General features: G+C 36.6%; 1 protein-coding gene across 2 annotated transcripts; it reads left to right on the forward strand.

The window, feature by feature from the left end:
- The first annotated feature begins 6,877 nt into the window (after nucleotides 1–6,877).
- Nucleotides 6,878–9,168, forward strand: LOC107760578 (two-component response regulator ARR8). Of its 2 annotated transcripts, none has more exons than XM_016578648.2 (5): nucleotides 6,878–7,474; nucleotides 7,593–7,693; nucleotides 7,847–7,924; nucleotides 8,436–8,506; nucleotides 8,606–9,168. In XM_016578648.2, exons 1-5 carry the CDS (start codon nucleotides 7,369–7,371, stop codon nucleotides 8,928–8,930), a joined length of 681 nt encoding a protein of 226 aa, XP_016434134.1. In that variant the 5' UTR covers nucleotides 6,878–7,368; the 3' UTR covers nucleotides 8,931–9,168. The 2 variants fall into 2 exon arrangements, with proteins under 2 accessions (XP_016434134.1, XP_016434133.1); XM_016578647.2 differs by having other exon boundaries at nucleotides 7,230–7,474; nucleotides 7,838–7,924.
- Nucleotides 9,169–17,312: the final 8,144 nt, after the last annotated feature.

The following is a 17,312-nucleotide window of genomic DNA, read 5'->3' on the forward strand; positions in this document are numbered from 1 at the left end:
TCATTTAAAGTTTCAAATTTAAAAAGAAATGCTTTACTTATCTAAGTATTTTAATGGTAAATAATCAAAGAAGATCTCAAAGTACAGTGTATCTATTAAAAGAAATAACCACGGCGGAAGGTTCAATGTACCCAATTATTTTTTAATCATATCTCAATTAATTTACCTGCTCATCCTCAATGTACATAAATTCCCTGTTTTTTAAAAAAACAAATTGCTTTTAATAGGAAAATTAAGTTATCTATTTAATTTTTCAAGCATGGTCTTGTTTTTTTTTATAAGGTATGTGTATTCCCCCCCCCCCCCCCCAAAAAAAAAAAAAAGAAGAGCAAAGTCGTATCTTTGGATTGTCAATGTGATCGTAAGTAATCAATGAAGAAAAAGAGTAAATACGTCTAGTTGAACTAGCACTAAATTATCCCTGCAATTGGAGTATGTCTTTGTCACGAATTTAAATCGGCCAACCGTATCTAATCACATCTTCTTTACTAGAGACAAGAAGAGATTAGGCATACCAGTAATGTCATAGTTGACATTAACCGTTTAATTAACATTGACAAGTCAAATATTAAAATATTACAATAAATTTATTATTGTAGTTTCAAATGGTAGGCAAGATAAAACCACAATTTATCTAAGCTAAGGTTGTCCATTGCATCCTCAAAAAGAAAATAAGAAAAAAGAAAAGCTTAATAGGACTAGCAACGAATTTTTCTGTTGAGTTACAGAATTTGTCTGTCACTAATTCTTGTGTTTTTAGTAATAAAATTTCAGTATTTAAATAAGAGATGACCTTTTTCGTAGACTTTGATTATTTTGACTTATTTTTCTAATAAATTTTCCCAATTTCACAAGATGGATTTACCACTTTATTCTCTCATGAATAAAATTCCATATTTCAACACAGCAGCCAAACTAAAGTTGCCAAGATGAGTTTGTTAATAACCTCTTAACGTTTTTCCTCCTATAAATCAAACATATGAGTAGAATTTACGTGACAAATTGCTTTCTCAAGATATTTGAAAAATAACAATCGTTTGCTTTAGATTGTATATATATTTTCTGTTCTCGCAAAGGTAGATATTCGTTATTAACTCAAATAATTAAAGCTACAGTAAAGGAATATTATTGTATCTTTTAAATGGTAAAGATGCAGAACTAAAAGCGGTCCACGCATCTGAATTTAGGATCTCAGAGATTGTTTAGTGCAAAATTGGGACCAATGAGGAAAAGAGAAAAGAAAAGGAGAAAACAAGTTGTAGAATTGAAGCAACAAATCCTGAGGAAGTATAGAAGGGGACCATGAAAAATGTCCCAATAAGCAAACTATGAATTAAAGAGCGACAAAACCATGTGATGATTAGATGCTTCACTTTAAATTATATTTTGAAAATAAAGTTCGTCAAATTATTTAACTTCAATTTAAGTGGACAATAAAAATATTTGTTTATATAAAATGGTATAATTATTAAATTTATTTATAGTAAGTGCTAGAGTATGTATGAATTATAAGCATGTTTTGTGCTACGTATATTATTCTTTGTTCACACGTTATGATCATGCTAGCCTGCTAGGAGTCAAACATGAGCTATGACAGCCTCTCGTTCGTGCATGATATCTCATATTTTTCGACATTAGAAAGATTTTGAACATATAATTGCCGTCAATTATGAGAAGCAAAAGACAGAAATTAGGACATAGTAGGCCTTCTAATTACTACTACGCAGTATTTGACCATCTTTTTCCTCTTTCATTTTTTTTAAAATTTCTTTTTGGTGTGGAAGTAGAGATTTCACAACCTAGCTTTTCTAAAGAAATATTTATTTAAAATTATAGAAAGGAAGGTTACGAATAAAAGTAACGTGATCACATGAAAAACCTAATAATTATTTGCAAATTTAATTTTAACCTTCAATTAAAGAGGAACAGAGGTAGTTAACTAGTATGATTTTAAATTGTATATATAGCGGTATAAATTTTTATGCTTGCAATTTAATTTGACCATACAACAAATTATTACTCTATTTTTTTTTGTTACCATACCGTCTGTGTTTAAAAAAGTTACATGTTATTGTACATCTATTTAATCTGATTGGGTAAAAAAAAAGTATGCATTATCATTGCACATATAAGCTTAAACTCGACCAGCTTATTATGAAAAGTTATCTTGCTTTCTTAAGCTTTGAGAACATGTTGCTAGACTTGATTGCGTAATTTCTTTCTGCTTTAAGAAATTTGATTACACTATTGTGATTAGTAGTCCTAATATATTAACCTAAGCAAAAAAAGACCAAAAATTGTATGGATCCATAAAACATGGGAATAAATGTCCATGGAGCAATGGTAGGGTCAAAGTGATGATGAACAATAGGGAGGGAAAACATGCAAGGTTCCTCAAGAGGTAGACACAATCTGCTATAGAATCCTACAGTCTTACACTATATTCATAATTGGCAAAATACCCACCTGAGGTAAATTTCTGTTAACGAATATTACTTTACACATCTAACTTTTTCAAAGTGTATCTAAGACACACTACTTTTTTTAACTAATTTTTTAGAATATGTGTAATATCACGCATCAATCAAACAGTGACATGTGTCATTTAAAAAATAAAATAATTAAAATTACAGTTATACCTCTCATCTTCCCCATCTAAACTACCATGGCTGTCTTCCTCCTCTCTTCATTATCAAACACCATAGCCTCTTCCTCCACCTTTTACTTAATAACAATGTCGCCATTAATTAACAAAAATCACCAGAAAACATATCCAAAACTCCATCTTTTCCGTTGAAATTGAATCAACCTTTAATGGTTGGAAAAAATTTTGGAAAATTCTTGCTTCCGGAAAATTCAACTTCGCCATGGGTAAAGCTCAAGTTAAGCTTCTCTGTAAAAAAAAAAAAAGAAAAGATCTTCTATGCAAAAGGTTGAGGCAAGCTTTTGGTGGAGCTACAAAAAGCTTTAACTGCTGAATCTAATCTAAATTTCTCGACCAAAAAAAAACTAAAAACTAATCAACGAGAAGAGATATGAGAAATCGTGGTATGTATATTTGAGAAGAAGGAGATCGGGTGGTGGAGCTAAAGGAGTATCCATGGCAGAATTGTAAAAAAGGAAGAAGATGACTCAATTTAAAATATTAAAAAAACTAAAAAAAATTGGCATCTGACACAGATACTTCTGTTCACGCGACTCATTCGTTGGGAAAAACACGCACTGTCCACGTGGGAAAAATAATATGTCTCAGATACACTTTGGAAAGGTTGGGTGTGTAGAGTAATATTCGTTCCCAGAAAATGTGTAACAGGGATTTGGGTCATAGTTCAGGGGGTAACTTATATATTTTGCCATTCATAATTCATAGTAATATTCTCTCCTGGTCCTAAACATGGAGGGGTAGTGGCCTAGAACTACACTAGAAGGCTGCGGCAGAGCCAGCTTTCGCCTAGAGGTTCAACCGAATCCAATTACTTTCGTCCAAATTTTATATTTGTCTTAAATTTTTTATTGAATATGTAAAAATTAGTACTTTAAAACCCAATAACTTAAAAGAACAAGAATTACCAGCTCATAAACTTCTAATCCTAGTTTCGCATGTGCTAGAAGGTCCAAAAATTAAACCCCTCCTCCAACCTCAATCTCATTTTAAGCTTGCATTATTTTAATTTTATTTTATACCTCACATATAAATTTTAACAATATATGATATTTAAAAAGATTGTACTAATCGATGCACGTACACCGCATGTAAAAGCTAGTTTTATTAAATATAGAGTTAATACCCTAAAATTCGCCTAAACTATCATGTTTTTGTTAGTTTCATGCTTAAAGTATCTGGTGTCCCCCAATACCCCCTAAACTATATTCTCCTTCATATTGAAACACCCTCGTTATATTTCTGATAGTGTGTATTTTACATGCTCCAAATTATCAATAACATTTGCCATGTGGCAATTCTCTCTTCCGATGATGGATACTACACCTCTCAGCAGCGACTTGATCCATTAAGTTTCGTTGTAACCTTGATTTCCTCCCAATAACCCTCAACTGCTCAATCTTATTTTATTTTTATTCAAAATTGGGGATTAAAAACTAGGGTTTGCTGAAAAAACTAGGGTTCAATGGAGTTATGACTGAGTGAAATTTATTGGTAAAATTCAAGTTGCTTTGAAGAAGATCCATGCACATGTACTACTTTAAAAACTTAAAGCTATGCACAATTACTATTTCTTTAAAAACTAAGTTCTTTGTTGTAAAATTATTGTATAAATTTGTTGGGTAACTTCAAGTAAATTTTACCAAAACAATTAGATCTTTTTGTGAGTTGTTGAAGGTGTGTTTCATCTTTCAAATAATTCGGGTGATAAATAAAAGAAGAGTAAAATAAGAAAGATAAAAAATAGATCGAGTAATAACAAGAGAGGGAGAATTTCAGATGGAACTAGATGGAGAAATGAAGAAGAAAGGTGAGAAAATGGGGAAGAATGATAAAATAAGAGGAAGAATAGTGAATAAATGAGGAAGAAAGGTCTTATTAGCTGTTACATGTTGTCAGGTGGGGCCCTTTTGATAGATCTTTCCGCCATCACGAGTGCAATAGCAAGTTATTACACACGGTTTGTCAGAAATATAACTAGGGTGTGTCAATATGAAGGAGAATATAGTTTAAGGGGGTTTTAGGGACACCGAATAATTTAAGCATAAACTGACAAAAACGTGATAGTTTAGGGGTTTAGAATATTAACTCTTAAATATACTCAAAGCCTCGTATTAATAATATTTGGTTTTAAGCCACCACCTAATTCTATTAAGCTGTTTCGGGTGTCACTCGGTTTTTATTAAAAAAGATCATGACAATTTTTTAACTCAATAGTACACTAAAGGAAATGCATTTCATCCACTACTCTTTCAACTCATCAATTGAAAGCTCAAATTAAATTTTTGGAATTAGGTAACCTTTTTGTGATCTTCGTAAAGTGAAAGACCTGTCATATTTTTGTTGGTATAAATCCATTTTGGCCCCCCACAAAGACACTTCTTTTTCTTATGATCTTTGGGATGTGGATTAATTGTGATAATGTTGACCATATAATATGGTGTGTCGAGGAATCTTTTTTGTGGCACTCTAGACAAACGTGTGATGAGAAGTCATAATTATCTCTTTTATTCTCTTATTTTTGTTAGAACTAATTTTCTTGTGTCTCTTTAGTTTCCCCTCATTCTCGACGCTTTACTTAAAAAGGAAAGACAAGATTCTTGATAAAGATAAATAGAAATCGCAAGACAATTTTATTTTACACTAAAACAAGTGAAATCACACAATATAATTTAATTTGGAGTTTACTATAAATCAACTACCAAACATCGGAAGAGGGCATTACCAATTTCTCCGAGTGAAAATCAAAAGAAGAAAAGGGATGGAGAAAGAGTCAATGATCGCACACAATATTCGTACCAAAAATTAAATAATTAGCTTTAAGCCTTTAACAGTTTAAAGTTAAAGTGAGAACATGATAAATTTGAATATAAAAACATATAGGTTGCATTCATTGGTTTAATATTAAGAGCCCATTTGGACATTAAAAATAAATCACTTTTTCTGAAAAACTTTTTTTTTTTTTTTTTGAAATAAGTGTTTGGCCATAAAATTTTTAATTTTCACTTGAACATGAATTTTGGAATTTTTTGAAAATTTAAAAAACTCCAAAAAGTTATTTTTTAAAATTTTCACTCAAATCACTCACAAAACTTCAAAACAACCCAAAATAATATTCATGTCCAAATAAAACTCTAATTTTTAAATATCAATTTCAATTAAAATTTTCTTTTCACCTTTTTTTTGAAATTTTACCATTCTTATGTCCAAACGCCACTAAGACTAGGTGCAAACAAATTTTTACAGCCACTTCTCTCGACATGGTTATTGGAGAGAATCTGTAAGGGTCCCAATTTAGTTTAATGCTTTCTTTCTCAATTGTTTTTTTACGGTCAATATGTTTGTCCCCTCTTTTCTCTATCCAATTACAATAATAAGAAGGGCAGACCAGTACACTAAACTCACGTTATATGCGGGGTTAGGGAAAAGCCGGACCATAAGGGTCCATTGTACGTAACCTTACCCTGCATTTCTGTAAAATATTATTTTTACGGCTTGAATCGGTGAACTTCTGGTCACATGACAACAACTTTACTAGTTACGTGAAGACTCCTTCAAACAAATAATATGAACATATATAAAGCTATACATTGACACACATCCATTTATCGGGCCTTCTTGGCTCCCTATTTTTCAATTCTTTCTATACACTTACGAGAAATAATATATAATGCAATTTAGATACTAATTTTGCCAGGAAGTTCAATCATTTAATTTGGATTTGAAAGAGAACACACTTTCACGTATTCATTAACCTCAAAGTCAAAGAAGAAATTGTGTCAAAAAAAATTAAAGAAAACGAAAAAGGGTATTCACTATAGCATTTAAAGAGTGAATGGGGGAAGAATACACATAAATGATGGGGTCAAAACTCAAAAGAAATATACATAGATGGGGTACACAGAGAATGGCCATGGGAAGCAAATCTTAAAAGGGAATCAAAAGAAATTGGCCTCTCTTTGCACACTACTCCCCCACGCCCCACCTGCTCAAGATATGGTAAGTGCACATGATTTCACACCAGGAACAAAGGCAACATTGCTTACCTCACCTGTATCTCATTGTAGGATTTTTGTGGGTCCCTTGACAAGTGGCGAAACAGTTTTTTTTAAGTGTATTTAAATTTAAAAGAACCAATTTTTAATAAAAGATGTTCGTAACATATAACTTTAAAATATAATATTATATATATATATATATATATTATAATTTTTCGGGACATTGTAGTCTCATCCCCAGGTTCCCCGTAATGCCACCACGAAAGAACCCTCCACTTTCCTTGCCAATTCCAATAGTTAGTTTTCCCTTCTTACTTTCACGCACATATATATATGTATGCGTAGCTATACATTTCTCCCTTTTGTCATTGCTTTCTTATTATAGGTAGTAAAATCCAACTTCCAAGAAATCCTCAAATATTTTTTCTGTTTTTACTCTAATTTACCAGCTGTTCTTTCTCCATTGCTTGTCTTGTAATCTTTGGGATGAAATCTGGTCAGATCTTGCTTTGTTTGTTGTGGAATTTGGTAGGACTTATTTCATTACAAAGCCAAACCTCCCCCACTCTTCTCAATTCCTCATACTCATAACAGAAAGATAGACAAAGAAAAAATAAAAACACCACAACCAATACAATTACAAACAAACCAACCCCACCAAGGAATTAAGTAAAATTCCAAACTTTTCTCCTCAAAAGAATTGGAGCAATGGGAATGGCAGCTGCTGAGCAACAGTTTCATGTCTTAGCTGTAGATGATAGCTTGATTGATAGGAAGCTCATTGAGAGGCTCTTTAGAACCTCTGCTTGCCAAGGTAACTTTTTTAGTTTTCTGATTTCTATTTCCATTTATTTTTCTTGCCAAAGTGAATCCAAGATAAGATTTTTATTGATTTTCTACTGTGTGCATCTGCATTTTTTTTATAATGGCAGTTACTACTGTGGATTCTGGAAATAAAGCTTTAGAATTTTTGGGATTACAAGAACATGAAAACCATCCAAATCCCCCTCATGCTTGTCCTCATAACCATCAGGTAATGTTCATTTTCCCACTTCACTAACTTTCTTGAACTGACTTGTTGTATTTTTCCAGAAAGCTTTGACAGAAAATTTTCCTTTTTTTGGTTCTTGGATTTCCCACTGATTTCCTCTGAAAGTTTTAATCTTTTTTGTTTTAGAATTTGCAGGAAGTGGAAGTAAATCTTATTATCACTGACTACTGTATGCCTGGTATGACAGGCTATGATTTGCTCAAGAAAATTAAGGTATGCTTTAAAGTTTCTTCTTCTTTTCATCTTGCTGCCATATTCCTCTTTTAATTCTTTTTCTGATTTATACATCATTTTCCTTTCTTGGTAATATACTTTAGGACATAAATTTTCCCCATCAAATTGTTTGTGGCATTCCCATTAGCCACATGGGGTCCTTTTCTCACCTTTCAATTTTGAGATCAGTTGAAAATCTTGTTAGGAAATCTAGCCCACCTGTATGTGTACCGGCAAAGTTGAAAAAAGAAGTCTTTGGCATAACTGGTGAATTTAATAGACCCTTGTGATCCGGCTCTGACCCATCCATAAGGGAAGTTTTGTGCACAGGATCGCCTTTGCCCACCTGTATGTGTACTGCATAATTAGATGTTGAAAGGACATGTGCCTATGGTTTTATGTCTTTCCTTTTTTGGACCCCTGCTGAAACAACTTTTCTTTTTACTAGATTCTTTTGCCAATCAATTTATCTATTTGGTAAATTAATATTTGTACTCTTTTTTTGTGACAGGAATCTTCATCATTTAGAAACATTCCAGTAGTCATTATGTCATCTGAGAATGTTCCTTCAAGAATCAATAGGTAAATACTAACAAGCACAATGTTACCTTAACTTTAGTTTCTTGAAGATTATTGGAAAAACAATAAAGGGTTAATAATGTTTTCCGACTGATTCATCAGATGCTTAGAAGAAGGGGCTGAAGAATTTTTCTTGAAACCAGTCAGATTATCAGATGTTAATAAGCTTAGACCCCATATGATGAAAACCAAATGCAAAAGCTTTCAAGAATCTGAGAAAATTGTCACAAAGGAAAATCAAGAATCACCAGAAATTGAAAAAGTTATATCAGAACAATCACAGCCACAGCCAAAAACAGAAGTGGACACAGAACAAATACAGCAAATTCAACAGTTTCAAGGCAATAATAATAAGAGGAAGTCCATGGAAGAAGGTCCATCTCCAAAGAGAACAAGGCCAAGATACAGTGGCCTAACTGCTGTCTAATCTTATGATCAATGCAAATATAATTTCCTTTTGTTTTTTTTAGTCAGATAACTTTGTTTTCGTCTCTGTATAACATCATAGCCAATTTTGTTTGCTAACCTAAGAGGTGAATAGATCCTTTTACTGTAAGATAGAAATGTGTTCGTTTTTCTTCTTGTAAATGAATGGAGAAGCATTTATTTAATGGGTTTTGCTAACATAAGTTACTATGTTAGCATCCTACCCATTTTGTCTTTTCCTTAAATATCCTAATTTTTAATTTCTATACTTTATTAGTGAGAGGGGTCTTTTGTCATTTTATAGCAAAACATAATTTGCTTCTCTTAGCTTTCTCTCTCCCGAATTTGCCTACCTCTCTTTTCCCTCTTTACCTCTCTCGCTGCTTTTCTTAGCTATTGTGAACTAGGAATTGGGGCTTGAATTTTCGAATTTGTGATAAATTGTTACTTTGGGTTTGTGTCAAAGTAGTTTTGAGCTAGATAATTGAAGGTGAGTACCGTCGAAAACATTGGTGGGTTAAAAATTCCGAATCCTCCGTTGATAAACTTTTGAAGCTTCTGGGTTGTGTCAGATCTAACAAAATTTACTCAAAATCGACTGGGTCTTATCTTCAATTGTTGGAAACTGTTTTGCGAACTTGAATTCAAAGTTTGGGGAGTTTTGGCAACTGATTTGAGATGTACCCAAACTGAAATTCCAGTTGAAACTCAAGCTTCTTAGGTCTGGAGAATTCGAATTTCTTGTTAGTATTGGTTCTATTAACTTTTGTTTTTCTTTTTACTAAGCTAACAAATAAAATTAACTAAGCTTCCCTTTTCCCATTAAAAACGACAATTGTTGAATCACAGAAGTCAGTAACCATCTTCAATTAAAATTCACTGAGAACAAAGTCAACCCTTCTTCGTTCCTTTTCTTCACAAGAATCATGATTACAGTGGAGAGAGACGGGGAAAGAAGAACAGGTAAAATGGGTTTTGGATCTATTTTTTGTAAAAAGACCAAAATATCCCCACTGTTAAATGTGTTGCAATAAATTATTAAGGGTATTTAAGGAAAAGACGAAATGGATAGGGTGCTAATGTATACGTTAGCAAGACCCATATATAAATACAAAAGTGGTGTTTTTGTTAACACTTAAAATTTTGTTAAACCTAAGTTTTCCGTTTTGGTAAAACATAGTCTATTTTTGTCCGTTTTGGCAAATCATTTGTTTTTCTTTTTCAAGTTAGTTGAATTTGATCTATATTTGAAAATTTTATAAATTGACGTTAGAATCCAATGAAATTCAACTCTAGGGACAATGAGAAAGAGAAGAAGATCGTCGCACAATAGAGAGAAAAATTGGATTAGCAAAATGACCGGTTCCTTTTCTCTATGGAACCTTCTATTAGTTATGTAGGATCCATTTACAAAGAATAAGCAAAAGAAAAAAAATGATACAAGGCCAACTACAACCTAATATAAATAATGAAGCCCAAATACAATCTGTCACGCCCCGAACCTAGGGGGCGAGACCGGCACCCCGTGTCCCATCTATCCTTGCATATCAACTTGCGACTAAGGGACTCTGAACATATAATGTCATACTTTGGTCATGGGGCCACATTGCAAGACAATTTGCGAAGCAAAATATAAAACTGAACGGAAACTACCGCTGACTAAACATCAATATAAAGCTGGGCCGAGAAGGCCGTCATAGCTACTACGACTGACAAACTAACAAAATATACATACAAGGCCTACAAGCCCAACATATTGCACTAACTGACATGATATGTCTATAAGCCTCTACTGCTGTATGTACTGTGATCGGAATATGATCCCATCTCTCTCTCTCTCTCTCTCTCTCTCTCTCTCTCTCTCTCTCTCTCTCTCTCTCTCTCTCTCTCTCTATATATATATATATATATATATATATATATATATATATATATATAAGATGTACATAAAACTCTAGACCCGGCAACTCCGAAGGACGTGGAGCTTACCGATAAAGCTGAACTCGGGCAACACCTACTGAGGAGGTCTACCCGTCTGTCTGTCTGAACCTGCACGCATGAAACGCAACGTCCCCGAAAAAAGGGACGTCAGTATGAAATGATGTACCGAGTATGCAAGGCAATAAAATAACTGAAACTGAACTGATAATATAATACTGAAGTAACTGGGAGTCAAAGATAATATGAAGATATGCTTACCTGCTGATACTGACTCAACTCTCTCAATATAGTAAATAAAATAGTTTTTCGGCCTTATAAGGCTCAATATATATATAACTGCTCTACCGTAGTAGGCTCGCTCATAGGCGCCCGGCCATACTAGGCTCTATATCTCGGCCAACTGGGCTCGCTCATAGGCGCTCGGCCACAGCAGGCTCAGTATATAACTTACCATCTGATCAGAGGTTGCCCAATAGGGGCCTGCCCATCGATTATAGCTCGATGGTAATGAAAATACTGTAATATTGTATATATAGGCTATCTGCTCTCTTGACTGGAAGAAGACAATACTCAATTAAATATGAAGTTTCGATAAGAAGAATACTGTAACTTATGAGACTAGGATAATATATATAAATTCGGGAGTATGAACTTCTCTTTATGCCTCATTATCAAATACATGTAATTACGAGATCATGCCAAAATGAAGGAAGGGCTTAGCCTTAACATACCTGGAGTAGGGAAAAATTCGTATGATATTCTTGAGAAGGATTGCACTGTACTCCCTTAGAATTATAAAATCCCGTTGTTATTACATAGTGCAATTTCGTATGAATTCCTTTACTAATCCATGAACTGCCGTTGCTATTGTAATACGAAGTTTCATATAAATTTCAAAATCTCCTCACATTCGTTCCTTGTTTTGCCTTTTTGTATAATTCCTTCACCAAAATGAATTTGATATCCATTGAAAATAAGTTTGAGATGACTAATATAAACTCCACTTCTTACGTGTTGGCAAGGGATGGATTAAGAATGTTGTCCATGTGCCTCCTAATTTAATTGTCTAAAGGCAAGAGTCACTTAAATCTTCCTCCACTTGCTGCCACGTGGGGGGCTTTTGTTCTCACCTACAATTATCCATAAATCCTTAATTACATAGTTAATCTCCCGTTAAACCAATAATTAACCAATTACCCACATAATTAAGAATTATCTCAAATTACTTAAATTATTACTTATTTTTAATATACTTTATACATCATATTATCATGGTCATATGGTACTTTGTATGGTACTAGTCCATAAATATTGGGTATTATAGCTTAGACCGTATTTTATCCCAAATTGACAACCTTCAATGAAACTCATTTTCTTTGATTCGTTTACCCTTTTTCTTTCACGTCACTTACTTATTTCTTGTTATAAATAATATAAATACTTATAATCTCAAGAAAATCTCATCCCCGAGTCTACGTCAATTTACTGAAGACGAAACTTTAACGTACGAAAACGCAAGATGTAACATCCTTCCCCCTTTAGAAACATTCATCCTCGAATGTTTGTTCTTAGAGACTTTGGGAAAATTTTGCGAGAGTCTCCTCCATACACTAGATTAAAACCAACATGTACGCAGCCAGAAAACATACTATATATGCCACACCTGGCCAATGTCTACTAATAGTAACACTTGGCCTCACACAATTGTCCATTATAAATTCTGAAAGTCAAAAATAAGAGTTTACCTGAGGACCTACTGGCCTGAATAGAGCGGTGTTGAGGTATCCCACCTCGAGCCATATCTTTAGTTTGAAATAGGTGGGGATATTTAGACTTCATTTCTTCCTCTGTTTCCCACGTCATCTCTTCCACCTTCTTGCGTATTTGTCGGTCTAGGATGGCAACCAGAATTTTCTCGTATGACAAGTCCTCCGTAATATGTACATCATCCGTGGGCACCACTCGGGTAGGATCGCCAATGCACTTCCGTAGCATAGATACGTGAAAAAACGGATGGACAGACTCCAATTCCGACGGCAATTCTAACTCATAAGCTACTTGGCCCACTCTCCGGATGATCTTATAAGGCCCAATATACCGTGGGCTAAGGTTGCCTTTCTTGCCAAACCTCATTACGCCCTTCATAGGCGACACCTTTAAGAATACCCAGTCATTAACCCCGAACTCTAAGTCTCGTCGCCGCACGTCATAATATGACTTCTGATGACTCTGAGTTGTCAACTATCGCTCCAGAATAAGATTTACTTTTTCTATGGCTTGCTGAACCAGGTCTGCCCCATGTAACCTAGATTCTCCAACATCAAACCACCCTATAAGAGATCTGCACTTACGCCCATATAAAGCCTCGTACGGAGCCATCTGGATACTGGAGTGGTAACTGTTATTATATGCAAACTCGATAAGAGGTAGATGTTCATCCCAACTTCTTTTAAAATCCAACACACATGCTCGTAACATATCCTCGAGCGTCTGAATTGTGCGCTCGGCTTGTCCATCAGTCTGTGGATGAAAAGTTATACTAAGATTCACCTGAGTCCCTAGACCTCGCTGAAATGACCTCCAAAAATGTGCTGTAAACAGGGCCCCACAGTAAGATATAATAGATATTGGTACCCCGTGTAGCCGCACTATCTCCTTAATATATAACTCTGCATAGTCTTCTGTTGTATATGCAGATCTGACCGGTAGGAAATGAGCTAATTTCGTGAGCCTATCAACTATCACCCATATGGAATCGAACTTATGATGAGAACGAGGTAAACCCGTGATAAAGTCCATGTTTATCGCCTCCCATTTCCATGTCGGGATCTCAATAGTCTGCATTAGCCCTCCGGGCTTCTGGTGCTCTACCTTCACCTGCTGGAAACTAGGACACTGAACGACAAACTCAGCAATGTTCTTCTTCATATCGTTCCACCAGTATACATCCTTAATGTCATGGTACATCTTCGTCGACCCAGGATGAATGAAGTACCACGAATAATGTGCCTCTGACATAATCCTGTCTCGTAGCCCTGCTACATCTGAAACACACAGACGACCCCTATATCTGAGAACTCCATCTCCCTTGAGCTCTAACAACGGCTTCTTCTGCTGCGGAACTCGCTCTCTCAACTCGACCAACTCTGGGTCCTCGTACTGCCTCTCCTTTAGTTCAGCTATGAGAGATAATTTTGCAGTATTTTGGAGTACAACTCCACCATCACCAGAGTTTACTAACTGAACCCCCAAACAAGCCAATTGATGAATCTCTCTAGTTAATTGTCTTTTTTCGGCCTCTACATGTGCTAAGCTACTCATAGATCCGCGACTTAAGGCATCTGCTACCAGATTAGCTTTGCCTGGATGGTAGAGAATGCTAACATCGTAATCTTTCAATAACTCAAGCCATCACCTCTCTCGCAAATTTAATTCTTTCTGCTTGAAGATATATTGCAGGCTTTTATGATCTGTAAATACATTAACATGAATGCCATATAAATAATGCCGCCATATCTTAAGTGCATGGACAACTGCAACTAATTCGAGGTCGTGGGTCGGATAATTCCGCTCGTGCTTCCTTAACTGCCTTGAAGCATACGTAATTACCTTCCCGTGTTGCATTAGGACACATCCTAACCCGACACCTGAGGCATCACAATACATGGCATAACTATCTGGACCCTCTGGAAGTGCTAGAACTGGCACCGAGGTCAACCTGTTCTTAAGCTCTTGGAAACTCTGCTTGCAAGCCTCTGTCCACTGAAACCTAGTTACTTTCTGTGTCAACTTTGTCAATGGTGCCGAAAGGGAAGAAAAACCCTTTACGAACCTCCGGTAGTATCCTTCTAAGCCTAGAAAACTACGAACCTCTGTCAGAGTGGTAGGTCTAGGCCAGGATTTCACAGCCTCAATCTTCTGATTGTCTACCTTTATACCTCCATCGGATACAATGTGCCCCAAGAATGCTACTGACTTCAACCAGAATTCACATTTAGAAAACTTAGCATATAATTTACTATCAAGGAGGGTTTGGAGCACCGCTCGTAGGTGGTCCGCATGCTCATCCTCGGAACATGAATAAACTAGAATATCATCAATAAATACTATCACGAAGAGATCTAAAAATGGCCGGAATAGGCTATTCATCAAGTCCATGAACATGACAGGTGTATTCGTCAACCCGAAGAACATGGCAAGGAACTCGAAGTGGCCATATCGAGTCCTGAAGGCTGTTTTGGGAATATCTTTCTCCCGAACTCTAACCTGGTGGTACCTCGACCTTAAATCTATCTTTGAAAAACATCTAGCTACTACAACTGATCAAACAAGTCATCTATCTGTGGAAGTGGATACTTATTCTTAATAGTTACCTTGTTCAGTTCCCTATAATCGATACCCATCCTCAGCGAGCTGTCTTTCTTCTGTACAAATAATACCAGTGCACCCCAAGGTGAGGTACTGGGCCGGATAAAACCTTTCTCCAGCAAATCTTTTAACTGCTCCTTTAACTCCTTTAATTCGGCATGTGCCATTCTATGCAGAAGGATTGATATTGGTTGAGTTTCCGGAAGCAAATCGATGCCAAAATCAATCTCTCGCCCTGGAGGAATACCTGGAAGTTCATCTGGAAATACATTTGCGTACTCTTTGACTACTGGAATAGACTGAAGTGTAGGTATCTCAGCATCTGCATCTCTAACTCGCACAATATGATAAATGCACTGTTTTGCGATCATTTTCCTCGCCTTCAGATAGGAAATAAACCTACCTCAGGGTGTCGCTGTATTACCTACCCATTCAAGGACTGGCTCACCCGGAAAATGAAATCTGACTGTCTTTGCTCGACAATCAACTGTGGCATACCAAGCTGCCAACCAGTCCATGCCCATGATAGCATCAAAATCTAACATCTCTAGCTCAACTAGGTCGGCTGAGGTCTGACGACTACAAACTGTCACCGTACAACCTCGGTAAACCCGTCTAGCAATAATCGATTCTCCGACCAGTGTAGATACCGCAAAAGGATCACTTAGTATTTCAGGCACTATACAAAACTTCCCCGCGACAAAAGGGGTAATAAACAATAAAGTAGATCCTGGGTCTATCAAGGCATAAGCATCGTGACAGCAAATGGTCAACACACCCGTCACAACGTCTGGTGAAGACTCCTGGTCCTGTCGACCCGCTAAAGCATAGCTGTGATTCTGGTTACAACCTGAACTGGAACCTCTACCTCTGCCTCGACCTCTACCATCCGAAGACCGAGACTCGCGCCCCGAAGGATGCATAGACATAGATGATCCTATTGTTGAACTCGCTGGTTGTGCCATACCCCCAAATCTCTATTTGGGCAATCTCATATCATATGCCCCAGACGTCCACATGTATAACAAGTATCGGAACTGGTTCGGCATTGGCCTAAGTATCCTCTACCACAGATGTCACACCGCGACGAAAATGACTATGTCTGCTATGAACCTCGCTGTCGCTGCAAACCCGATGCCCGTGAGCTCTCATCTGGTCTTGACTAAGTATAACGGTCATACATGTAACCCCGTAACTGAGGTGGTGAAGGCCTAGGTAGTTGTCCGAAGTACTGAGGCCTCTAACTACCCTGAGACTGCTCCTAAGACCTGGAAAATCTCATTCTCTTATGCTGCTCTTACTCAGTCCTCTCCGTACCCTCCTGCCGACACCTACCCCTTTCTATATTCTGGGCGAATGCTTGAATTTGAGAGATATCCATACTATCCTGCAGTGCAGCGGTGGCACATGTCTCGGTCAACTCTGGGGCCAACCCTGCTATAAACCTGTGGATGATGTCCTGCATAGTAGCAACTATGGATAGTGCATATCGGGCCAATGATTCAAAACAGAGACTATACTCTCGAACACTCATATTGCCCTGCTTGAGGGCTAGAAATTGATCGAATCGAGCCTGTCGGATCTCCCGCGGTAAGTACTGGTCAAGGAAGGCATCTGAAAAATTCTCCCAAATAGCTGGAGATGCATAACGTCCCCTAGACCTTTCCCATCCATCATACCAAAGGATAGCTATATCTCGAAGTCGAAAAACTGCTAGCTCAACTTCCTCTTTCTCCGTGGCATGCATAACCCGAAAGATCTTGTGAAGTTGATCTATGAAATCCTGCGGGTCCTCCCTATGATTTGTCCCCGTGAACTCTGGGGGACTCAAAGTAATAAACTCTCGGACCCTTGAACTCCCAGACCCCTCAGAAGATCTTGCACTAGCGGGTGCCCTAGCCTGTTACTGGGTAGCTACCAACTGTGTCAACAAATGCACTGCACTCCTCAAGTCCTGATCTGATGGAAGCGGAGGGAGAACTGGATGCGCGGTCTCCCTAAAAATCTCCTTAGGTGGTGGAGGAGCCGGTAATAGCTGAGTATGGGTCTCTCACTGGGCCTCAGATTGGGCCCC

The sequence above is a fragment of the Nicotiana tabacum genome, chromosome 23 (assembly GCF_000715075.1).
Source record: "Nicotiana tabacum cultivar K326 chromosome 23, ASM71507v2, whole genome shotgun sequence".
NCBI classification, from domain to species: domain Eukaryota; kingdom Viridiplantae; phylum Streptophyta; class Magnoliopsida; order Solanales; family Solanaceae; genus Nicotiana; species Nicotiana tabacum.

Coding starts and splice junctions, on each gene's coding strand:
- LOC107760578 (XM_016578647.2), top strand. CDS start 7,369: ATGGGAATGGCAGCTGCTGAGCAACAGTTTCATGTCTTAGCTGTAGAT. Junction 7,475..7,592: donor TAGAACCTCTGCTTGCCAAG/GTAACTTTTTTA, acceptor TTATAATGGCAG/TTACTACTGTGGATTCTGGA. Junction 7,694..7,837: donor CTTGTCCTCATAACCATCAG/GTAATGTTCATT, acceptor TTTTTGTTTTAG/AATTTGCAGGAAGTGGAAGT.